A 25,877-nucleotide genomic window follows, 5' to 3' on the forward strand; every position below is an offset into this window, starting at 1 on the left:
ACCACACCAGCTACAACATGGAACGAAAACTCTGGACACAGGCCTTGCTTCTGGTTTGCTAAACTCCCAGCTGCCCCTCTTTCAGGACTGGCTTGGGGGAAATGGAACATTGTAACCTGAAAAATATAACTCCATGCAAATAAAATCTTCTTCCACTTCCCATCCTCCCATGCATATCTTAGAAAATTCATTTTCTATAGATATCACAAGGATCAGTCCCACTCATATCGGGGAAATCTGGTCCATTAATTTCTCCTGCATCATTATAACTGTTTCTTGCTTCCCCAAGGCAACATTCTCAATGAGGTCTGGCTGATATTTATGTTGTGCTACTCATGAATTTAAATCACTACTCAAGTCTTAGAAATGGTTTTTGAAAATTAAACTAAGATTGGTGTTAAAAGTAATCATTCTTGTGATTTAAAAACACTTTAATAAATGGATTCCTTCAAAGAAAATGATAGCGATAAAGATAAAAATAAAAGGAAGGGGAAGGAGGAGAGGTGGTCAAGAGGAAGAGGAGAAACATCAAAGAATGGCACCCAAGCAATGAGAATGGGGTCTTCCTAAGAACCTTTCAGTCAACAATGATCTCCAAGTTCCCATCCCTTGCCTCCCCTTGAACAAGTCACACTGCACTACATCTCAGGAAATTGGCCCAAAGATGTGTAGGGAGAAGTCTGCTGCCTTCAAGGTTGTTGTCAAAGGCAGACTCCCTTTGTGCCTTTCTACCACAGTTAGAAGCACTAACATACAGAGGTCCACATTCACTCCAACAGTTTGCCTTTGGGTTCACTTAGCCCTCGGCTGGAGGGTCCACAGCCAATGTGGTGAGTGTTTCAGTGAAGAATGAAATCTACCACATGCCCTCAACCACAGCTGCACAGCCATGAGCCACTGAGTATGTGCACTACATTGCAGAGCAAAATAGAAAAGTCACTTAAGCCCTTTGAAATTTGGCTCAGGAAACAGAAAGATGACTTGCAGATGAGGGCAGAGGATGGGTATGATCGCTGTTGCTCAAAGACAGAACTTCATGAAGGAATTTGCCACTTATGGCCTGGGTGACTGGCCTACTTTAGAACATTTGCAAAGCAGGTCTATGAGTCAGGGCTATGGGTCATTTTGTCACAAGTTCCTCGCTCAGCAGGAGGATGGGAAGAGAAGAAAAAGCAGTTCTTTGTCAACATTCACCATTTTGTTTTCACCACTGCAAATATTAAGTGCTCATATGACATACCACTTCCAATAGGCTCCTGAGCCTGTTCTGTGCTCTGAGGACCAGAAAGCAGGTGAGTGCTTTGTCCACAATCCTTGGAGGAGGCAGATAAACAGCACTGGGACCCTGTTTTAAGTTGGTTTCTCTTGGAAGAAGACCCGAGACAAGAATTTGAGGGGTCAGTGATACCAGGAAGTGCTGGTAGAGAAATGGAAAGTAAGACAAGAAGAGAAGCTAATGTGAGGTACACTGATGTAGTCAGGTGAGGTAAGGCCTATTGGACTTGTGTGTATAAACTTGAGATGTGTCTTACCCTTGGGCAAGAAAGCTGAGATATTTACCCACTAACTCTCATCCATCATTGATTGAGGGCTGCTTCCAAAGGGAATTGCCTCATTGGCACTACCAGGTTGCAAACCAGACACTTTCCTGCAGTTAGAAGATAAAACCCTCAGTCTGAGAGTCACTGAGACTTCCAGGAAGAGAGTACAGTAGGAGAAAGCTAAGATATGGGCTCTAATTCGAAAGCCTGTCTATCAGATCCACCCCTCTTAAACTTTTTCATTGCATATAGTAGTATTAGCAAATCAATGGGAAAAGTACCGGATCAGCTCCTCACCAAGTCAGCAAAGGATAAAAATTCTAATCCCTTTCTGAGTTACTTCTATAAACAAGAACTCATTTAACAAGTTGTTTTTCACACAACAAAAGTATCTGGTTATACAAATCACACATTTTTATTAAACTGCAAAGAACACACGATTCAAAGTAAAAAATAACAATAAAAAACCCTAAAATAAATCATCTGTAATCACCCAATGAGATAAGCACCAACAGCCCTTTTAATAACCATCCTATTATACAATTCTTTATGCATGCTTCATACATACCTCCAAACATATAATTTGAAATAAATGGGATCATACAAGGCAGTTTGTATTGTACATACTTTTTCTTGGCTCATCTTCCCCTCATCTCCTTCCAACTGCATAGAACTGGCCCCAAGTGACTTCCATGTCCATGTTCCACTCATAAACATCATTCACCACATTGAACTCCCCAATGTTAGTCATCCCTACTGTCCATGTTCTCTGTGTTAGTTTGCAGGCCTGAAGAAATCTACACAACTGTGCATAATGGATCTCCTCACTACACCCTCAGCACAGCATAGCTGTGGCATTCAAGCATCATGCTCATTCACGTGTAAAGGGGCACAATGGAAAGAGGAGGGACAAAGACAGACCTGGACTCATGCACTTACTTAAAACAAGTCACAACATATCTTTCCAGGAAATTCCCAAGTAAAGTGGGACACTTAATGGTTACTTCACAAACTACCGTGAAGATTAAATAGGATAATAAAAACAGAAAAACTTGAAAATGGCAGCAGAGTAGGTAGATTTTCCTCACACCTCCTCCCTGAACCAAACTGGAAATAAAACTAAATTGGAGAACAATTACCCTAAATTAACAACTGAAAATTATCTGAAGAGGAGACTTTTAATAAAGAAGAAAAAGGAGGGAGAAGAGGAGGAAGAGGAGAAGGAGGAGGAGGGGGAAAAAGGAGAGGAAAGAGGGGGAGGAGGAGAAATAAATGGAAGAACATAGATTTTAAAAATGGCAATATATGGGAACCTATCATTAATCTTTTTAAATGTAATGGCTTAAATGCTCCAATCAAAAGATATAAAGTAGCTCAATGGATAAGACCCATGTATATGCTGTCTTCAAGATCCGCACCTCAGAATGAAAGATACATACTAAATTTTAGATTTCAGACTAAAAGTAAAATGATGGAAAAGAATATTTCATGCAAATGAAAAGGAAAATTAAGGTAGCATTATTTATATCTGACCAAATAGACTTTAAAACATAGGCTATAGTAAAAAACAAAGAAGGATACTACATAATGATAAAGGAAGCAATCCAACAAGAAGATATAACCCCTATGCACTCAACATAGGAGCACTCAATATATGATGGACATAAAGGATGATTGACACTAATATAGTCAGAATAGGGGATTTTAAAGTCCCATTGACTTTAATGGAAAGATCTTCCAATCAGAAAATCAACAAGGAGATGGTGGCCTTCAATGACACACTAGATGAGATGGATTTCATCGATATATTCAGAGCATTTCAACCCAAAGCTGCAAAATATACATTATTTTGAAGTGCACATTAGACATTTTCTAGGATTGACTGCATGTTAGGACACAAAAGAAGTCTCAATAAATTTAAGAACATTTAAATAAAGCATCTTCTCTAACCATAATAGAATGAAACCAGAAATCAATCACAAGAAAAAAAAAAAAAAAAAAACAACTGAAAAATAAAGACATGGAGGCTAAATAACACTGTTACTAAACAATGAGTGGGTTAACAACAAGATCAAGGAATAAATCAAAAGTTAACTTAAATAAATAAAAATGAGAACACAACAACACAAAATCTATGGGACACGACTGCAAAGTATTCTTAAAAGGGAAATTCATAGTATTATAGACCTATAACAAGAAAATTCCCAAATAAACAATCTAACTTTACACTTACAGGAACTAGGAAACGAACAGCAAAGAACGCCCAAAATGAGTAGGAGAAAAAATAATAATAAAGATCAGAGCAGAAATGAAGAAAACAGCGTCTAAAAAAACAATACAAAAGAGCAATGAAACCAAGAGCTGGTTCTTTGGAAAATTAAACAAGACTAACAAACCTTTAATCAGACTTATTAAGAAAAAAAGAGAGAGGACTCAAATAAAATAAGAAATGAAAGAGAAGTAATAACTCACAAAAAAGAAATACAAAGAATTGTAAGGAAATATTAAGAACAAATATATACCAACAAATTAGAAAACTGAATGAAATGGAGAAATTCCTAGAATCATACAACCATCCAAAACTGAATCAGGAAGAATTAGAAAATCTGAATATAAAAATTACAACCAATGAAACTGAAACAGTAATTAAAAAACAAAACAAAAAACCTCCCAACAAATAGAAGTCCTGGACATCTTCGATGTCTTTACCAGTGAACTTTACCAAATATTAAAAGGTGAACTGACACCTATCCTTCTCACACTATTCCCTAAAATTCAAGAGAAGGGAAGACTTCCAAAATCATTCCATAAGGCCAGCATTTTCCTAATTCCAAAACCAGATAAAAGCACTAAAAATAAAGAAAATTATAGGCCAGTATCTCTGATGAACATAGATGCTGCAATCCTCAACAAAATATCAGGAGCCTAGACCTAGCAATAAATAGAAAGATCTTACACAACGCTCACCTGTGATTCATTCTGGGGAGGCAAGGTCGGCACAATATCTGCATATCAATAAATATAATATGCCACATAAACAAAATGAAGGATAAAAAACAAATAATCGTATTAATAGATGCAGAAAAGACATCTGATAAAAACCAGCACCCATTTATGGTAAAAAAACAAACAAACTAACAAAATTCTTAGCAAAGTGAGAATAGAGGAAACATACCTCAATATAATGAAGGCCACGTATGGCAAACCCACAGCCAATATCATACTTAACGGGAGGAAAAACAAAGCTCAAAGTTAGTAGGAGAAAAACATAAAGATCAGAGCAGAAATGAAGAAAAGAGAGTTCTAAAAAAACAATACAAAAGATCAATGAACTGTGTTTCCCTTAAGAATGGAAACCAGACAGAGATGTCTTTCTCACTACCCTTAATCAACACTAGAGGCCCAGTGCACGACAACTGTGCACTTGGGGGAGGGGTCTCTTAGTCCAGCCTGTGCCCTCTAAGCCAGCAGGCGGACATCCCCTGAGGGGTCCTTAGCGCTGCCACAGAGGCAGGAGAGGCTCCCGCCACTGCCACTGCACTTGCCAGCAGGAGCCCAGCTCTGACTGAGTGGTGCTCCCCCTGTGGGAGCACACTGACCACCAGAGGGCAGCTCCCACGTTGAGCATCTGCCCTGGTGGTCAGTGTGCGTCAGAGCAACAAATCATTCTGTCTTTTGGTTGATTTGCATATTAGCTTTTTATTATATAGGATAGTACTGGAAGTCCACAGCAATCAGAGGGGAAAAAAAGGCATCTAAATAAGATTCCGCCAAAAGCACTACTAGAACTGATAAATGAATTCAGTAAAGTAGCAGGATACAAAGTAAATATCGAGAAATCAGATGCATTTTTATACACTTACTAGAGGCCCACTGGCCTGTGGGATCCAGCCAAAACCAGCAGTCCAACATCCCCCAAGGGCTGTAGTATTGTGCAAAGCAGAAGGCCAGGGAGGAGCCCTGGCCTGGGCTGGGCTCCCTGTCGCTCCTGCTCATCCCAGTCCCACTGCACCTGCAGCTCGGTAGTGCTGCCACGGAGGCAGGAGAGGCTTGTGCCCCTGCAGCTGTGCTTGCCAACCTTGAGCCCAGTATCTGGTGCCTGTCAGTCAGCTGAGCAGCGCTCCTGCTGTGGGAGCACAATGACCACCAGGGAGCAGCTCCTGCATTGAGTATCTGCCCCCTGATGGTCAGTGCACATCATAGCGACCAGTCAAAGGGTCGACTGGTCGCTTAGGGTTTAATATGTATAGATGAATCGGTGACTTCTGGCACTCAGCACTATCTATCTTCTTCACATTCCCTATTTATTGGCCTCTGTAACAGTGAATTTTCCTGGTATCCCTCTCCCCTCTCTGGTCCCAATACCATCTTCATCCATGACTCAGTTTTCTTATTATTTAACTGAAGCTGCCTCCTAAGTTCAGCCCCTGGCCTTCTGATCTGATCTTGCCACACTCTTTCCCTCGGCAATCTGAACTAAGCTCTTGGTTTCAACTTTCAACTCAAAATAAATATATCTAAAGGCTCTAGCCCTAGCCGAGAGATACATCCCAAGCTCAAATTTCTAGCCACTCATAAGAAAATGCCATGAGGAAATTTCATATCCTCCCACTTTCCAGTCACCTTATGTCCTACCTTCTCCAAACCTATCAGTGGCAGCCCTATGCTTTCCATCCATCATCCCAGCTTAAGATGGCAGCCTTATTGACTCAACACTTCGCTTTCACTCCTGTGCATCTGCAGGCAGTGAGTGTTACTGAGCGCCTACTACTTTGCAGGTCCTGGGCAGACAGCAGTAAAGAAGACACTCATGGCTTCTGACCTCACAGAGCTCAGTCTACCCAAGGAGACAGATGTTTAACAATTACACAGTGAAGAATTTAATCCAATTGTGATAAGCTGCTCTAATGGAAAAGTACAGAATGTGGTCAGAGCATATAAAAGGTCGTTTAACACAATGGAAGTGGGAAGGGTGGTCAGGGGGATACTGCCTCCAAACAATGGTGTTTCTGCCGAAAGGAAGACAGACACCCAATCAGAGAGCCTTTTTATCCCATCCTCACTGACACTTTAAGACCCACTTCTCTTCAACCAAGACAAAGACGCTGCTACCAGACTAATATTTCTAAAATACTAGTGTGACCCTTAGCACAGCACTGAAAGCTCTGCCACAACCTGGCTCCACTACACGCATCCACCCTGTTCCCCAAAGTGTGCGTCCTCTGCCCTACAGCCTGGACTCGCCATTCTAGGAAAACTCCACACAAGTGTCTTGGCAGAGAGTGCTCCACTGAATCAACAGTCTCAGTGAAACTGGCCACATACCCAAGAATTTTTCTCAAATTCAAGGAAACTGCCAAAGCCCTGAAAATATTATGCCCACTTCTCCTCATTCTTTCACCACAGAGAGAATAAGTTCCACACTGACCACTAAGTGGCAGGAGCTAAAAAACTGTGTGTGTGGTGGCCCCTGACCAAACAGGCTCTGTAAAGAATCACGCTGTGAATTTCCCTTAAAGTGTCAAAGGACCACATGAAACTCTCTCCTCCGTTGCTTCACATGTTGCCACAAAGAGCACAGGATATGCAAAAAGCAATAGTAAAATTTCTCTTCCCTTTTTTATTTCCCGTAATATTTATTATTGGCATCACACATTTTATCCCTCAATATAATTAAGGGCTACTCTCTTTTTTTATAGACATAAAACATTTCTGGAAAAATTTTAAGCCACTGAATACATGTAAAATATGAAAAATGTTGTGCTCATTAAAGATTTCTGTCCACTTTGTTAATTTAAGAACATGAAAATGTGCTTCACTTAAAAGTATCATTTACGCAAGTAATAATTATAAATCTCTATTGAGTTTGCTTTGAAATGTTTTTAATTTTAGTTCAATGGCTCTACATGACACTGATTTTTAATGAATCTACATCAATTAGTTTTTAGAAGCTGCTGGAAAGAGAGAAGGGGGAAGGAGAGAGAGGGAGAGAAAGGAATCTTAAGAACAGAAGACAGAGACCAAAGGGATAGTTACCAGAAAGGAGGGGTTAAAAGATGGATGAAAAGGGTGAAGGGAAATATGTTCAATAACATTGTGGTAAGTTTGCACAGTGACAGATGATTACTAGAATTAGTTGGGTAAACACATTATAAAAATGTCAAACCACTATATTTATTATACACCTGAGACTAATGTAACTAATATAATATTGCATACTAACTAAACTTAAATAAAATTTTTAAAAGAATAGTAGAAACTATTAATATTAAAATAAAACAAATAAAATTCATGGTTATTGATTTAGAGTACTTCCCTGTATTAAGATACAAAAGGTACTCATTTTCAAAATAGGGGTTTAGAGAGACAGGAGAAGAAAATATTAGTACAATTTTGGCATGTAGAGATTTATCTATTCACTCTCATTTTCAAAATTATCCTGATTAGTAATTTCTCCACTGACACCTCATTTTATTGTCTGAAAACAAAAAATTTGTGCAGATTAAAACAAGCTTCTTTACCTTTTTAACATGAGATTTTATTTCCTGATTCAATGAGACCATTTCCAAACAAAAATTATATTCGCTCACATATTACTGAAAAATGGAAAAATGGAATCATATCGCAAGGACAATACGTTTAGCAGAATTCTAGTTCATATTCGTAGGCAAAAACATAATCTTAACATCAATAGCTATGTGTGTAACCCATATCAGCAATTTTATCTTAAATTTCCCTTTTCTGTATAACCTTGGATTCTAGTGATCTGCAGCAACATGATTTAGAAAACATTCTCCATCTTAATAGTCACTTTATTTCTTCTATATTTTAAAAAAGAGAAAAGTTCAGAGTACTTAAAGCAATGTTTACCTATACTAACTGTGAGGAGTATGTGGCCAAAAAAAAATAAAATCAAGATGCCAATTTTGCTGACCAGAGACCCTTTAAAACACGTATGGAGTTGTGCAGTCTCACTCAGAAGGCATCCTCCAGAACAGGTGGTTCTACAGGGAAGTAAGGTTTTCAGCTGCTGTTTTCAAAAGAGATGTGCTTTTTGTAGCTAATTCCAAAAAGACATTCTTCCCCTCCTGACAATTTTCACTACAGAGATTCAGTCTCAAAATTTTATTCCTCACTTTCTTGTTGAGTCTTTGGAAGAGAGTAGTCACAACATGAGTCTACGTCACATGTCTCATCCCTGTTTTAGCTCATGTATGGATCTTGTAGAGAATATGTAATTTTGTGATAAACTGTGAAAACAATGTTGTGTATATCTGAGGTCTTCTCAGGAAGGCAATACTTACTCATCGACCTCAAAATCAGAAATCAACAAAAATAAGCACTCAAACAAATAACACACTAATTTCTTCCATCTCCTGAAAGAGGATGCTTGTCCTAAACAACAAAAAAGGCCACTAACACTAAAACCTTGATATTGAAGTTTTTCATACTACTTCATCTCATATATATACTGATTAAATATTGTGCATATCTCATATTGAAACATTTGTTTTTTATATAATTTTTAGAAATTATCTGAATGAGTACATTCCAATTTTTTAAAATTTAAATAATGATTTTTAAAAAAATACTTAACCCCAAAACTTTCCAGGGGAAAAAAAAAAAAAAGCTCTTATTTTTTCTGGTTCATCATATCTCTCCTCTCCTCAACCTCACAACTTTAGGGGGTAGGAGTAAAAGTGAAGGGGTAGCTATTTCCATAGTAGCTAGCCCAGTGCTGGGCATACAATATACACTTGTAAAAAAAAAAAAAAAAAAAAAAAAAAGTGTAAAATTGAGCAAAATAAACATCATAGGGCAGGAACATAGGCAGTAGTCATTTATTTAACAAACTAGAGACTGGTGCGTGAGTTCATACACCAGTGGAGTCCCTCAGCCTGGCCTGCAGGATCAGACCAAAACCAGCTCTCCAATATCCCCCAAGGGGTCCCAAATTGTGAGAGGGCGCAGGCTAGGCAGAGAGACCCCACCAGTGCACGATCAGGGCTGGAAAGGGACGCAGGAGGTTGGCCAGCAAGGGAAGGACTGCGGGAGGGCTCCAGGGCATGTCCGGCCTGTCTCACTCAGTCCTGAATAACCAGACCCTAGCAGTAAGCTACCCTACCAGTCGGAGAGTCTGTTCCCTGGTGGTCAGTGCATGTCATAAGGAGCAGTTGAGTGTTCTTAGCATATCAGTAGAATATTATGCTTTTATTGGTTGAATGGCCGACTGGACTACCAGACAGTTAGCATATTAGGCTTTTATTATATAGGATGTTTATCTATGCCTACTTTAGCCTAAGCACTATGCCAGGCATTAGGGATATAAAATGGATAGTCTTGTTTTTCAGGTAAAATCAAATCAGAAAAAAGGAGACAGACATTAAACAGTTGTGACAGTATTGTTACTGTAATGTCAAGTTCAAAAGGAGCCCTACCTGAATCTTAAGGAATAAGGAATAAGGAAGTCAAGGAAGGCTTCCCTGAGGGACAAAGAGGACTGGAGGAGAAGTGTTCTGGGCATGTGCAAAGTCGCTCAGGCTAGAGTGCAATGGAGTAGGGGTGCTAAGAGAAGACGAAGACGAGGTACACAGGCCTTGGATCCTGCGTGGTTCTCCAGGTGGTGATGAGGACTTGATTTTATTCCAATGAAATGCAAAGCTTTGAAGGGTGCTAAGCTGAGGAATTACCTAATCAGACTGAAATTTCTAAACCATCATTCTAACTGCTATTTGAAGAATGATTAGGAGAAAGCACAGTGGAGCTCCTGACCCAGATTCCACTACCCAGCTCCCAGCCTCAGTTCTCTTCACTTTTTAGTCACATCATGAGCTTTGCTGGATCCTCCATAACATTTAATTTGTGTCACTTTTTGGAGCATTGCTTATATACCACCTGATCACATACTAATCATCTCTTATTTATCTTTCTCTCTCTCTCTTTTTTTTTCAATTGTAGTTGGCATTCAGTATTATTTTATGTTCATTTCAGGTATACAGCATAATGGTTAGAAATGTATATAATTTACAAAGGGATTTTTTTATCCTCATAACTTTAACTCTGTACTCTCTCTAGTCTCATGTTCTGGATCCTTTTGTTAATCAACAAATATTAATGAATATTTTGTAAGAAGATTTAAGGCTGGACTGGCAAGGGTCTTCTAAAACATGGCACAAAGAACTGGCAGGGCTCCCTTCTGGTTTGTGTTTCCCCATTAGACATGTAGAAGTATTCTGGGCACAGGGAGGGTTGCACCAAGCCTATATTTTTAGAGTAACCAGTGATGGCCCAGTACAAAATGGTACATGTAAGAGGACCAAGGACTGAAGCTGCCATCACTTTTCTTCTGGAAACAAAATCAGCTATGGTCACTTCCCATCAATCACCTCCAACTTGCTTTCTCCAAACAAAAACTGAATCCATTGCCTGTGCTTCACATACATAAGCTGTCCTCTCTTCCCCAGTCCCACTCTAAAAGACTCAGCTGTGAAGTTCATATATTTCTCAATGGCTAGAGGTTGCAGGGCACACCTATAGTTTTATTTATCTCCTGAGTTTGGAAGATTGCTCTAAACCCCATTGTCCTTGAGTTAGAATGTTGCTGCAGTCAGAATGTTTCCCTAATTTTAGGTAAAGAGACAAAGTAATAGGGAACAAAGAGAAAAAGAACCAGAGAAAGCTTACGTTAAGTGAAAATAGTTCATACCTTTGCAGCCAGCCGACACTCCATCACCCTGATGTTGAAATGGGAGGTTGCTGCCTTATTCATTTCCACACAACTGTTGGCAATCACAAACACTGCTCCACTGGGGAGTTTCACATCAGTTGCCCTCAGAGGGCTAAATTCTATCAACTTGGCCTATTGGAAAAAAATTTCAGAAAATGTTTAACCTTTTATGCACTTATTTATCTTAGTAAATTTTTTCCTAAAAAATGCATTTACCATCAAGAATTATTTGTTGACTTCCAGTTACTGTACTTACAACAGTGAACAAGACGGACACTGTCCCTGCACTCATAGAGCTTACAATCTAGTGGGAAAGGCAGTCAAATAGACAAGTACATTTCCAGATTGTGTTACAATGGTAGTAAAGGGCAGGGTGCTATTTAGACACATACTTAAAACACCTGGCAGCGGTCCTCAAACTTTTTAAAGTGGGGGCCAGATCACGGTCCCTCAGAGAGCTGGAGGGCCGGACTATATGAACTACTAATTCCTACTGTAACACCTTGGCTGCGCTCACTGCCCAAAAAACCTGGCGGGCCGGATCAGACTCCCCTGGGGGCTGCATGTGGCCCGCGGGCCGTAGTTTGAAGACCCCTGAGATATAGCCTAGCGTGGGCTCCCTTGGGAAAAAAAGGAAAATCTAAACTGAGTCTTAGAGGATGAGCAAGAGTAGGACAGGCAGAGGGTGTCTTTACCCAAATAGGATGTCAAGGTGAGGGAAAAGTATAAGCAAGTTCAGAGGTGGGAAAACACCATGAGGTGTTATTAGAGCTTTGGGGATTGAAAGTTAACTGAAGCTTAGAGTTTGAGGAGGGAGGCATGGTGAAAGGGTGGATAGGAGGGGTAAAGCAGGGGTCAAATTGGAAAGTGCTTTGCAAGCCCAAAGAATTGGGACTTTGTTCAGATCTACATCTAACTTACATTAACATCAGGATTCGTGCCATCATGTCTGCTTGTCAGGTCTCATCCAAAACACCCAGGGTATTTTCTTAGCATTAAACCAAATTTCCTCATGCCTCATGTCTTTGGCTTAGGGGAATCAATAACAAATATTCTTAATAAGAAAAAATCCAGGTATTCTGGGAAAATAGGAATCTGATGAAAAACTAAGAAAATATTTTAAAGAAATGTCTGCTTCTACTTTGGAAATGGGCACTTTATGACCAACAACACAAAACTTCTACTCTGCCTAAGGGAGGAGATAGCCAAGGGGAAGTGGTATCTAGCTAAAGAATTCATTCCTGGCTTACTGTCAACATTCTTTTCCCCACCACTGAAACCCCAAAAATGTTGACAGAGAAAAATGATACCAAAGAGTAAATGATAAAAAGAGGGGTTGTGAATATATGTGGTAAGAAAACTAACATTTGGGTTTAAAACCAACAAGAGATTAGGAAATGCCATGAGATGAAGTGATTTAGGACGAGAGAGGGAAAAGTGGTCTCAACAACTAGGGAATTGAGAAATCATCCTAACAATGAATTAGGAGGAAGAAGAAAAAAAAACTAAACACAAGAGAAAAACAGACTTGAGGGGTGATTCTGGAAGCTTAGGGGAAAGATGATCATCATAAAACAGAATAGGTGAATTGGTGGTAGCCTTGAATTACAAAGGAGAGGAGAAAACCATGCTACAATAGAGTCTAATAGAACAGACTGCCAAAATCGAGCATGCTAGGGATCTCATAACCTTCCTCTCTGTGTGAACTTTTCCCTGGCTGATATTTCCAAATAGCTCAATGCCACCTACAGTTCCTTCTTCTGCAAGAAATGATATGGACTGGTCCATCCCTCCTCCTTCAGTGCCAATATAACGCTCACTCTTGGCACAGATTTCCGCAAGTTCCACCTGGAAAAATAAAAATTGATTTCCATCATGAGTACAATCATAATCTATTTCTCTTTCACTGCTTTTTAAAATTTTTCATTTATTTCCAAGAGACAGGAATGGAGAAGGGGAGATACATCAATGAGAGAGAAACACTGATTGGCTACCTCCTGCACAGTCCCTACTGGGGATTGAGTCCACAACCCCCGGTATGTGCCCCGACCAGGAATCAAACCCGCAACCTCTCAATCAATTGAGCCACACCAGCCAGAGCATATCATTCATTTCTTACTGAAGACATGACAGATAGGTTTGAATTCCAGTGCCAACTGTGATCAATTGATAGTAGTTGCCTGGAGCACTGTGTTAACACAAACTCCAAGATTACCATTGAGCTCAACAGGAAAACATATCAAGATAGATTATGCCTCCTATGGGATGGAACGAGATAATGACTGTACGTGCCATGTATTTACTGCCCTTAAAAAACTCCACAGGGCAAACACTTTCTCCCATCTTTCTATTTGTTCCATCCCTCTCTAGACTGGTATCATCAAAAATCTCATATTGACACTGATTCATTTCTGCCTCAGTGCCCTTTGTCTCCTGACAGTGAACTATTCCACAGCCGAAGTGGGGTCATCTGACTTTATTTCCCAATCTAAATTGATTCTGTCTCTGTGGCATTTCCATTAAACATTAAGAATCAGAATTAGCATCATTTTATCAAACACGTCTTCACCCAAGATGAAAAGGCCCAAAATATAAACACATTTCTAATCCAACCTTAAAATATCAAAATATCTGTTTAAGAATCTTCAATGGCTTCCTACTGATTAAATTTAAACTCTTTCATCTAGCATTTCAAAAACTTCCTAAAATATATAACCAATGTGTATACTAGTTATATGTATCACTCTTTTCCAGTTAGATTTGTATCCTTGACCATTTCACACATTATATCTTTCTCGCTTATAAATCTTACTGCCATTCAATATCCTATCCTTGGCTATCTACTATAGGCAAGTCACTGGGCTGGCACTCAAATCTGCCTCCATCAGAGTATTCCTCAAATATTGTTCCCACTATAGCAACCCCTTTTTCTAAATTCCTACAATGCTTACAGTGAACACACCTACTTACTTACTCTACTATTCTATATTTATTCATTTTCTCTTTCTTCTCAGAATTGATTCAGGCCCTATTTCTCAACTGTTTTTCTGGAAGATCCTCCTAGAGTGGTCATTCTGAAACATTGCTATGATCATCTCTTGCCCGCTTGGTTGCCAATGCCTTCATGCTCAGATTTCTCAGCACGGTACACAAGGTCTTCAATGACTTATCCCTTGCACATTTCTCCAGCCCACTATCCCACAAATGCTGTTCTTCGTCATCACCAAGTTCTCTCATGTCTCAGTGACTTTTAAAATGTGATGTTCTGTCCTCTTCACTCAATATTCCTCTGTCCAGCATCCCCCACTAGTCATCAGGATCACTTAAGCACCAACCAAATGCACACACACCACATAATCTCTCTTCTGCACCCTGTGCAAACCTTATTCTCATTTATCAAACTAGCTTTAAGTGTGGGTGTTTTTGTCCCTTGATCCATCAGTTTATGAGCCCATGCAGTGCCCAGATCAGAACCCACTTAACTAACATGACTGGATCAAATAGTGTTTATTATTGCTCTTTAATCATGTTAGGTTTCAATCACATCAGTTTGCCCTAAAACACTGTTAGTCCTGTAAGAGACAAATAAAGAAGGTGTTTCTTTTGTATCCTCTACTTCACACAATGCTGAGCACATGGTAATTCAGTATCTACATGCTGCTTTCGCTTTCTGAGAAAGCTGCCCAAACACCACTTGACAGATTCTCTGTTATATTCCTTGTTGGTCATGTGGATTCACTAACATTAACTCTGCCTCATGAAACAAGGTAAATCTGGGATTTTTACATAATGGGCACTGCATGTGGCCAGCTGAATACAGAGCCTCTCTAAATAGACACATTAAAAAAAATTAATAATCAAAAGGTTAAAACACTTGGATTTTAAAATGTAAAGAAACAACCCCAGTGAAGAAGTTTGCACAGCATTCAATAAGGAATGGCCAGACCTGGGTTCCCTCCTAAGGGTGACCCTGGACCAGTGTGAAAAGTCATCACCACACAACCACAATGACAGCCACACTTACATACTTTTTTTTTTAATATATTTTATTGATTTTTTACAGAGAAGAAGAGAGAGGGATAGATAGTTAGAAACATCGATGAGAGAGAATCATCGATCAGCTGCCTCTTGCACACCCCCTACTAGGGATGTGCCCGCAACCAAGATACATGCCCTTGACCGGAATCGAACCCGGGACCCTTCAGTCCACAGGCCGACGCTCTATCCACTGAGCCAAACCGGTTTCGGCACATACTTTTTATCTCTTTTGTGAGAATTATCTTCTTGAGCCTCCAAACAACCCTCTGTTTATCCTCACTATACAGATGAGGACAATGGAACTTGGAAATATAACAGAAAATGGAGGAGCTAGCAATTGAGCCCCATCTGCCTGACTCCGAAGCTGGTATTCTTTTCACACTGGACTTCAATTACTTTTCCCCAACAAATGAAGATGATATCACCTTTTCTTCCACTACCTCAAAGAAATGTGTAATGACAAATGAGGTCACAAAAATTTAAGTATTCTCCCTCTTAAGAGGAAAAAAAAACTAAAGCATTAAGAAGTAATATATTCTCACTGGGTGTTTTTTTAAATTTCTTGATGAATGGTAATAACTTAATACTTTAATAGAAATAGGAGGTTAATTTTTCAAACTATCTATGCAGGAAAAATTCAGAGGGACCCAAAGTCCCCAACATCTCTGTCAAGTCCCCACCACCTGCAGGGCTGTAGACATAACCTATGCCTTACTACCTCTCATGGTAAATTCTAACAGAAAGAGCTCATGAGTGGACAGACAATAGTCCACGAGTCCTAAGTGTGAGGAAACAAAATGAAAATACAGAAGTTGGAAAAAGAACGATGACTTGTTTTCTAGTCCCCCCAGAATGCATGAGGAATTCAGCAGTAAATACAGAGAAAAGAAACCAATACCCAGTGCTTCTAAATCTTGGTAAAGTCTAAATAGTTGTGTTACCTTAAATACATTGCTTAATTTTTTCAAGTTTACATTTCTTCATGTACTATCCTATATAACAAAAGTCCAATATGCTAAGTGTCTGGTCATCCAGTTGGCCTTTCAACCAATCAAAGCATAATATGCTAATGATAGGCTAAGGCTGTTCAAACCTCTCACTGTGTCATGCACTGACGATCCGGGGGCAGATAGTCAATCAGTCATCCATTCACTATGATGTGCACTGATCACCAGGAGGCAGACACTTCAACCAGTAGGTTAGCTTGCTGCTGGGGTCTGGCCCATTGGGACTGAGAGAGATGGGCCAGACATGCCCTAGAGCCCTAGCTTGGTCCCTCCCCTGCTGGCCAATTTCCTGCATTCCTCCCCATCCCCAACTGTGCACAAGTGAGGTCCCTCTGCCTGGCCTGTACCCTCTCACAATCCGGGACTCCTAGGGGGATGTCAGCCAGTTTTGGCCCAATCCCGCTCAATTTAGGAGCTGCTCCCTAGTGGTCAGTGCACTCCCACAGAGGGAGCACCGCTCAGCCAGAAGCCAGGCTCACGGCTGGAGAATATAGCGGCAGTGGTGGGAGCCTCCCTGAGCTGGCAGTGGGACATCTCCCGAGGGCTCCCAGACTGCAAGAGGGCTCCGGCTGGACTGAGAGACCCTCCCCCTCCCCAAGTGCATGGTCTCTAGTTAATAATAATAGTTTTAGCAGGTAAGATTTACTTAGCACTAACTATGAGTCAGTTACTATTCTAGTTGTCTTGTGTGAATTATATACTTCTTATAATGACTCTATAAGATAGGCGCCACCTCATTTTACAGATGAGAAAATTGAATGGGTTTATAAACTGAGACTAGACTAGCAATTCCTAAAGCTCAAATTCAAATTCAAATTGTCTAATTCCAGAGCCCATATTCTTAATCATGCTATATTGCCTCCCATCTATAATACCCAATGAATTAAGTAGAAATACTTTATACACAATAAAGCACCATACAATTGTTAATTTTATTACTTTTACATAATGAACAAGGAAATCACTTGCTTTGCACAAGTGAGTAGCTAAGTCCCCAGCCAAATGTACAAACAGGTATAATTATTCTGGAATATAGGACCATTTTTTTTAAGAGGGTCAAATTATTATTATTTTTTTAATTTTTCAGTTACAGTTGACATACAATGTTATATTAGTTTCAAGTGTACAATATAGTGATTAGGCGTTGGTGGTATAGTGGTGAGCATAGCTGCCTTCCAATATAGTGATTAGGCATTTATGTAACTTATTGAAATAATTACCTCCACAAGCAGGACCATTTTTTAAACTGTTCAGTGAAAGAGAACTTAAAAGATTCTGATGCCCCTTGGAGAATGAACTCAACCATTGGAAGTATGGACCCTGAGGCAATGAGGAGAGTGTATGTTCCATTTAAGGCATCTCAGGCTCAGTGGAGTAGGGTTGGTCCCTGCTGGCCAAACAGAATATCCTTGTGTATAAACTTCAACTGTAGGCCCACAGGCTGGCTTCCCAAGTGGCCCTAGCCCTTCACCCCCATACTAAAAGCAGAAAGATAAAATCCTAAATGTGTATGAGGTAGAAAGAAACTATAAACAAGTGTGCTGTTTTTATCTCAAATTCTTGCATGCTTCTGACAATAAGCAAACATCAGAGTGAGGCTCATAGCCTTAAATAGAGATGGCATGACCTGAACCCAGAGAACCATTCATGGAGGAAGCTTAGCAGCAGGGGTACAAGTGGAAACAGAGAATGCCTATCATTCTGGATAAGGTGTGGTAGACGTGTGAGCCTGCCATGTCTTTGTGTCTTTGGGGACACTGGAAATAGAGCTGTAATCAGGAGTGATTTGTAGATGTACTAAGTCAACACTCCACACAAAATTAAATTATGTAAGATATCAAGAGTTCATGAGAATATGAAGGCTCTGTCAAAAACACATTAACAGCTCAGCCAGCATGACTCAATGGTTGAGCATGTATCTGTGGACCAAAAGGTCAGAGTTGATTAATAGTCAGGGCACATGCCCAGGTTGCAGGCTCGATCCACAATGGGAGGCATGCAGGAAGCAGCTGATCAATGAGTCTCTCTCATCATTGATGTTTCTCTTTCTCTCTCTCACCCTTCCTCTCCGAAATCCATAAAAATATGTTTTTAAAACAAAACACATTAATAGAAGTGTGGACAGAAGCCTATTGAAAGTTAACTTCAAGGACAGACTGAATCAAATTCTAGGATCCAATTATATTTAGCACAGGATATTATCTTCTCTGAGACTCACCTAGTTCTCCTATCTCCCACCACACACACATACACACACACACACACACACACACACACACACACACACACACACAGAACAGCAAAGCTCTAACCAAGAAGAGATTTACTGTATTTTCTTCTGCTTTTATACCTGAGTGCTTCGGGAACCTCCAAACTACTCATACCATTTAGCTCTCTCCCTTCCCACAAATTACTAACATAGGAGAATCATTAGGAAAGATAATTTGATTGCATGAGAAACTTTTCCAAAATTTGTAGCCAATAAACTCATTTCTATTTTGACTTCTTCCCTCTGGACAGGAGAAACCTGGCATTATTCATAAACCTTCTTTTAATGCTCCTCAAGACAGCTCATGAGGCTAATTTGGTCCTTTGTGTGGTTCTTCTCTTGAGGCAGCTTGGGGAAGAACCAAAAGTCAAGTGGGCTCCCAAATTAAACAGCTTACCCATCTGCTAGCCAGTGGGGCTCTCGTAAGAGGAAAATTACAGGGTTCGATTTAACAGTCACTAAGAAGGGCTGAAGATTTATGAAAGCATTGCCTACTAAAATTGGATATTTATTTTTTAAAGCAGTAATACAAAAAAACTCAAGCTATTAATACAGTAAACTATCTTTGTTTAGCATATCTACTAAGGATACTGTTAAAAGTAGAATAATTACCTAGATAGAAAATGTTAATCTCCTTCTATGGTATAGCCTTGATATTCAGAACACAGACCCTAACCAAGACAGTATCATCCAGCTATTGCTGCCCACCCTAAATGCAAATCAAGAGAAAGAAAGAAAAGGAACAGCCCCATTCACTCATTCAACGATCATTTAAATACTAGTAGTGTCCTTCAGACAAGTGTCTTACCTCAAGAAGTTCACAATATTGATATTGTCTTCAGGTGAACAAATCTTTCAAAAGAAAGTGGAAAATCGGTGTGTGATTTGCCCTCCAGATCTGCTGTCCACCCACCTGCTGCCTCAGGAGACAGTCCAGCATAAACTACTACATCAAGAGGCTCCTGTGTACTCTACTTCCCACTGGGTTCTCCCAACAGAGAACTCTGGCAGGCAGTGGGTCCAGGTTGGAAGGCTCCCTCCCTGCCAAGATCACTTAAGGCCCAAGAACAATAACAACTCAGATTTTACTAGTCCTAGGTTTGCCCTATGCAAACCCTATACCTTTGCAAATAGTCCCCATGCAATAAGTTATCCTTTATTATTGAGTGTGTCATCTATTGTCTATTATCACCCTAACTGATATATCTTAGATAACAGAAAATGTTAATGGCTCCCCTGACTTTTCTTTGCCTCATATATTTTTCCCACTGCAATCCTTTTCCACCCTAACGTTTAAAATGCCTGGGTTTTTACCTGGGGGTATTTTTAAATTCTTCCCCAAATTGGCAAACCTATTAGCTTGAGCCCAAGCAGGCTGGAGAAACTCTTCATGAAATAGCAGTAAGTTAAGCCTAGAGGAGACTGGATTCAGACTTGCTTTGTTTGGTAACATGGCTGATGACCAAGCTCTAATTTGTAGACATTTTGAAGTATTCTAAGGTTAAAAAAAAATACAGTTGCTTTAATTTAAAAAAAAAAAAAAAAAAAAAAAAGGAAGAAGAAGGAGGCTATTATTTCTTCTTCACATCCCTAACACAAAGAGCAGTCACTCAGAGATCAGTAACTGCATTTTTCACTTCAAAGAAAAGTTGCCTGAGGACAATGACAGCCGAGCACAGCAGATGCAATTGACCCAAAGGCTCAGGCTGAAGAAAAGTTCCAGTAAGTCATGCAGGAGAGAAAAAAGAAGCTCAAAGTTTAAAAAAATAAAAAATAAAAAAAATCAGAAACTACAAAGAAACAAGAGTGAAGAGAATTCTCAAAAGTAAATGTAAAAACAACTCCTAAAATGTATACTCATCAGAGTTTGCATTAAGCACTCACAAATGCGTATCATGATAAAAAAAAAAAAAAAAAAAAAAAAAAAAAAAAAAACAAGAACAAGAGTGGACTCCTCCACCTCAACACATGGAAGAGAACATAATGTAATGGCCCTGCAGAAGGCTAGTCGTTGGCACATGTGGGTCTAAAAATATCTGAGGTGCTTAGTGAGGTCAGAAGCACAGTTTTGGAATCAGCTCCCTTCAAACGCTAAAGAGAGGAACAAAGACCACTTCCCAACCTAACTAACCTACAGTCTGAGTCACGGAGGGAGCCAGATTCTGAGAGGAGGCCTTCAGCAAGGCAGGAACATGCTATTTTATGTGAAACCGTTTGGGATCCAGGTATGGGGATCCTAAGAAAACGTCTATGATGGGTTTCTTCTAGAGCGCTGCCTGTTCTGGGCGAGGAGGAGGAATCTTCTCACATAATAGCCAACCTTTGATATTTCTAAAGTGATCATCCTGGACATACAGATGTGTGTGGTAAGACTATTAAAATACTAGTATGAATCTAATGGGGGATAATAAGATGTAAAGGGGGAGAGAATACAGTACAATCTGTGCTACTCTACGTGAGGGCCTCAGACACAGCACTGGTGTCACTTGAAGACTGATTCCAAGTGTGACTCTGAACCCACCCCAGACTTGCTCAATCAGAATCTGTAGCTTAACCAGAGACCCCAGTGACTTGTGTGCACATTCAATTTAAAAACACTCTTCTAAATTATTTCCTATGCTGAGGCTTTCTTAGTAAGTTAAGCAGACAGGGAAGAATCAGAAGGGAAGGAAGCTAACAAATGTCAAATGTCTTCTAAGGCCAGACACTATGCAGGGTATTTTATATGCGCTGTCTTATGTAGTCCCCAAAATAACCCTGAAATGTCAGAATTATAATTGCTACTTCATAGAGAAGGAAATTGAGGCTCCAAATATCAGTAAACTAACCTCACTAAGACTCAGAGCCAGGTAGATCTGCCTCCACAGTCCACCAGACCACCTTGTCCCCCTGCCTCTGGACACGAAGGCTGAGCCTAGACCCTGGCCCTGGTGAGCAGAGCAGAATATACACTCCTGAACTGAACACCCTTCTGGTAGAATAAACAATAAAGCTGACCATGGGCCCAAGGATGCAGACATTTCTGACTCCTCACAACTTCATTTTGTCTCCAGATTTAAAGAAAAGAAAAACACCCACCTTGCTGGATGGTTTGAAGTTTGAGGGCTCTCCCATATCCATCTCCAAATACAATCCCAAATGCCTCCCTCCCAAACAACCACAACCCTGAGTGATTTCAATATAACACTAACATTTTGGTATGATTTCTGCAGCCTAACCATAATAATAGCAGCTAACACATTCAACAGACACTGTTCTTAGCACTTTTCATGTACTATAAATTTCTGATCCATGAGGGAAATTTTTATTACTAGATGCATTCTATAATAAAGAAATTGAAGCATAGAGGTTAAGTAAATTGCCCAAGATCATTCAGCTAGTAAGTGGCAGAGGCAGGATTTGAACTCTTGGCTCCATGCTTTGACCACAATATTATTCTTTATTCCCAAGGGGAGCAGAATTTAAGGGGTAGAACAGCTCCAAGATTCAGGAGCTCCCAAAAGCCTTCCCTGCATACATTTATCTCTCATTGGCATAATTAATTCAATCTCTCTCATTATTTAGATTCAAAAAAAAAGAAAAAGGGCTGCAAATACATATCAAGGTAACTATTATTGGGAAGGGGGAGGAGAGGAGAGAGAATGCAAAAAAAAAAAAAAAAAGTTGTGAAAAGGCAGCAAGAGGCAGAAGCCTGGCCTGATTAATGGAATCAGACAAGAATATGACCACGTCACTGCTACTAAATACCAAAGGGGCTTGCAACGCCTGTGGTAAAGGCTAGTGTCGCTCCCTTGGCTGACAGACCATTTATTTTGGCTCTGACCTTTGAAAAACGTTAAATAGCGATGATAATAATGGAAGGGCGGCAGGCCTGCAATCTCTGTGGTTTGGCAAGTGTGTCTGGAACTGCGAGTGCCTCCTCCCCGCATGGTCAGAGGGACACTCCCAACCCCAAGGGAGAGTTCTTCACTCAGAGTTTTGAGCAGCAGAGTCCTGTCCCACCCTCAGCTCCTAACTATCGGAAACCTGACTGCTAATCAATCTGGACTCTCAGGGATAAGGTAAAGAAGAAGGGCATGAGATAATTAACTACAACTTCCCCCAGCACAAAATCAACACCTATTAATTTTCCCAATAGGACTCCAAAGAGAAAAAACTAAAAATTCCCATGAAACACAATCTAAAGTCATGATCATGACTCATGATCTAAATCAACCAAAACCATAACTTGGTATACACATTTGTCTGGAAAAAAAAGAGTTCTATGTGTGCAATATTCAATTCACAAAGACTCTGACATGAAGTGGGAAGAATCGTTAGGGTCAGGAAATGGTAGAGAGTATTCAGAGTTGTTACAAGAGAAAGAAATTGATTTTACTGGATTGTGCTCGGATGCTATACCAAGAACATCTACTGAAGGTCATTGTGAGAAACAGTCACACATTTGTGGCTATTTCTTCATACAGGCTGCTGTCAAGGTCCCTTTCATTATGTTCTGTATGCTGCAATGAATCTACCTGAAGAACTGGAATGATTTCTATTAAGATCACAAGGCCTATGTAGCTTACTATGTTTCCCTTTTTGCCTTGGCTTCTAAGAATCTCAGTAAGTAAAATTAAATAAAACTATTACATTAAATAGTTAAAAATTGGTGTTTTATTTTTTCTTTGCCCTAATTATCTATTTCAAATTTACTAACCTTACTAAAGAAATATTCCTGATCCTATAATTCCTAGAATTTTTTCAAAAGTAAATATGGACGTGGTACAAGTAAAAGAAAAAAATGAAACATAAAACTTGTCAAGTGGAATATTCATGTTCAGGGGGCAATGACAGTCTAATCCAAAAGGAAGAAAAACTGACTGGGGACACTTATCCTTTGGAAAAATAATATTTGATTGCAATCTCTTTCTCTAAATATTAATTCCCTGTTGTGTACCTACATGTGATCATTCCTGGCACTCCCCCAAATTACAAATGTTATAAATACTGTGTTTAAAAAAGACGAAGGTGAAAATAGAAACATTGGAAGTGATGTTGCATAAACACTCTCTTGGATGCAAATATAGAAATGCCAGACAATGGTTTAGCAAACTATTAGCAGAAGGCTTCAAAGGAAGGGTAAATAATGTTTAATGGAACAGAAACTAATCTAGCCCAGGAAACGTGCCAAATTGGCAATGTAATTTGTTACAAAACACATCCACTTCACACACATAGAACAAGAAACACTAAAGGAAGGTGGAAGGATTGGAGGGGAGAAAAAGATGATGACCATCCCCAAGAAACACCAGTGAGGATGGGTCCCGGCTGCTTTCCAAGGTAGATATTGGGCTCTCTCCTCTTTGTGCCTCAGACAGTAGCTCTGCTCTCTCTCCCTCATTACATGAGACTTTTCTTCCACTTATTTTGAGAGGATATATTACTTATTTCTACAACTGAAGTTTCAGCTCTTCAAAGTACTCTGTGCTTTTAATTTTTAATAATAAACTGGTAATTTTAAGTGAGAAAATTTCCTGAGTTCTGTGAGTCATCCTAGCAAATTATTGAACCTGAGGAGGGAGTTGAAGGAACCCGCAAATTTATAGCTGGTTGCTCAGAAATATAGGTGATAATCTGAGACTTGTATCCGGCATCTGAAGTAGGACATTCTTGCAGGACTGAGTCCTTAACGTGTGGTACAGATGTAACACTAAATCCAGGTAGTGTTCTCTTTGGTTTGAATTAAATTAAATAGAATGGAATGGAGCTGAATTGAATGGAATGGAACGGAATGGAATGATACCCAGGTGGTAACTACAGAGTGGAATAATTTGTTGCTGTCAGGGGGGAAAAAAAACAAAAACAAAACAAAAAAAAACTTTTGTTATCAGAAGTGTTTCAAATAAAAATAATTTATACCCCTCTTCTTCCAAGGTCCCAGCCACTACTCAAATTTCCCTGAAGCTACTCCATTATTTATAAAACTCAGTATGATGGAGCTTTACAACATATATGTCTAGCCACCCCTACCTATTGCCATTTTCTGGGGCACTGCCCCTTGCCCCTCCTTCGTACTCTCTCTCCCCCTACCAACTATCACAAGGTTACACCTTAAAAGCCTCGTCTTCTGTAATCCTCCATCTTCTAAAACACCCAGCCTACCCACCCCAGCACAGTTCATAGATCCATGTGATCACCTTACTAGCAAACTAACCAGATTCCCTTCTAGATTCACTCCTCCAGGGAATCTTCCCCAGAGAGAAAGAGTCAATTTGGGAGTGTCTGGATCTGTTCCATTTGATCCCAAAAGCTGTCAGCAGTCGTGTTTTTACCATAGAGGCCAGCGAAGTAGAGGAAGCTGGTCTGAAGACAGAGAAGACTGAAATAGAAGCAACAAAGGAGCAAGGCCAGTAACAGGGGCAGACCTAACAGCACTTGGGCTTCTGTCCATTCCTGAAACCTAGCTATATTCACAATCTTAGGCTTCAAAATAGCCCTCTGTGTTTCCATTCCCTTGCAATGTTACTTTGGAGCTCCTCCCCACAAAAAGGTAAAATCTTTTTCTCCACTTCCTGAATCTGGAGTGTTTTCGCCATGGGACATGCAGCAATTATGACACAAAGAGACCTCTTGTTGTTCTTGGAAGCCTATGGCCTCCATTTGAGCAAGCCTGAGCTAGCCTGGTGTGTGATACGAGATACATTGCTCAGCCTCCCCATCATCCTGGCTGACAACCCGCCAACCCAGAAGCAGCTCTGCCTAGCTGACCAGCAGCTGAGAGCAGATGTGTGGATAAGTCTATCCAACACAAGGAAAAGCACTACTAAGATGAATCCAATCCAAAAGGTTGTTTTAAGCCACTAAGTTTTAAAAGGGTTTATTATACTCACCTTCGTATTCCATAACATATCCCTTGAGTGAGGTTTTTTCCTTACAAGCAAGAGTCTTAATAACTCACATTTTCATTCAAAAACATTTTATCTTCACAGAAGCCCAAATAATATTCAAACATTCAAATAAGTTTAAACATGTTGCTCCACTGAGTTAAAAAATATATGGAGCCCTGGCTGGTTTGGCTCAGTGGGTACAGCGTCGGCCTGCAGACCGAAGGGTCCCCGGTTCAATTCCAGCCAAGGGCACATGTCCAGGTTGGGGGCTCAATCCCCAGTGTGGGGCGTGCAGGAGACAGCCAATCAATGATTCTCTGTCATCCCTGATGTTTCTATCTCTCCCTCTCCCTTCCTCTTTGAAAGCAATAAAAATATATTTAAATATATATATATATAACTATTCACACAATTGCATTTTCTCCT

The 25,877-nt window shown here is 39.9% G+C and overlaps 1 protein-coding gene across 3 annotated transcripts in view; it reads right to left on the reverse strand.

The window, feature by feature from the left end:
• The window catches only part of GALK2 (galactokinase 2), a 122,448-nt gene that overhangs the window by 36,353 nt on the left and 60,218 nt on the right, over positions 1-25,877 (reverse strand). For all 3 annotated transcript variants that reach the window (XM_084898276.1, XM_084898278.1, XM_084898277.1), the window contains 2 exons: positions 13,018-13,116; positions 11,248-11,400 (listed from right to left, as the gene is read on the reverse strand). In XM_084898276.1, coding sequence (XP_084754402.1) covers positions 11,248-11,400; positions 13,018-13,116 — 252 coding nt within the window. The remainder of the gene's footprint in view (positions 1-11,247; positions 11,401-13,017; positions 13,117-25,877) is intronic.

The sequence above is a fragment of the Pipistrellus hanaki genome (assembly GCF_964339955.1).
Source record: "Pipistrellus hanaki genome assembly, chromosome: 1".
Classification (NCBI taxonomy): domain Eukaryota; kingdom Metazoa; phylum Chordata; class Mammalia; order Chiroptera; family Vespertilionidae; genus Pipistrellus; species Pipistrellus hanaki.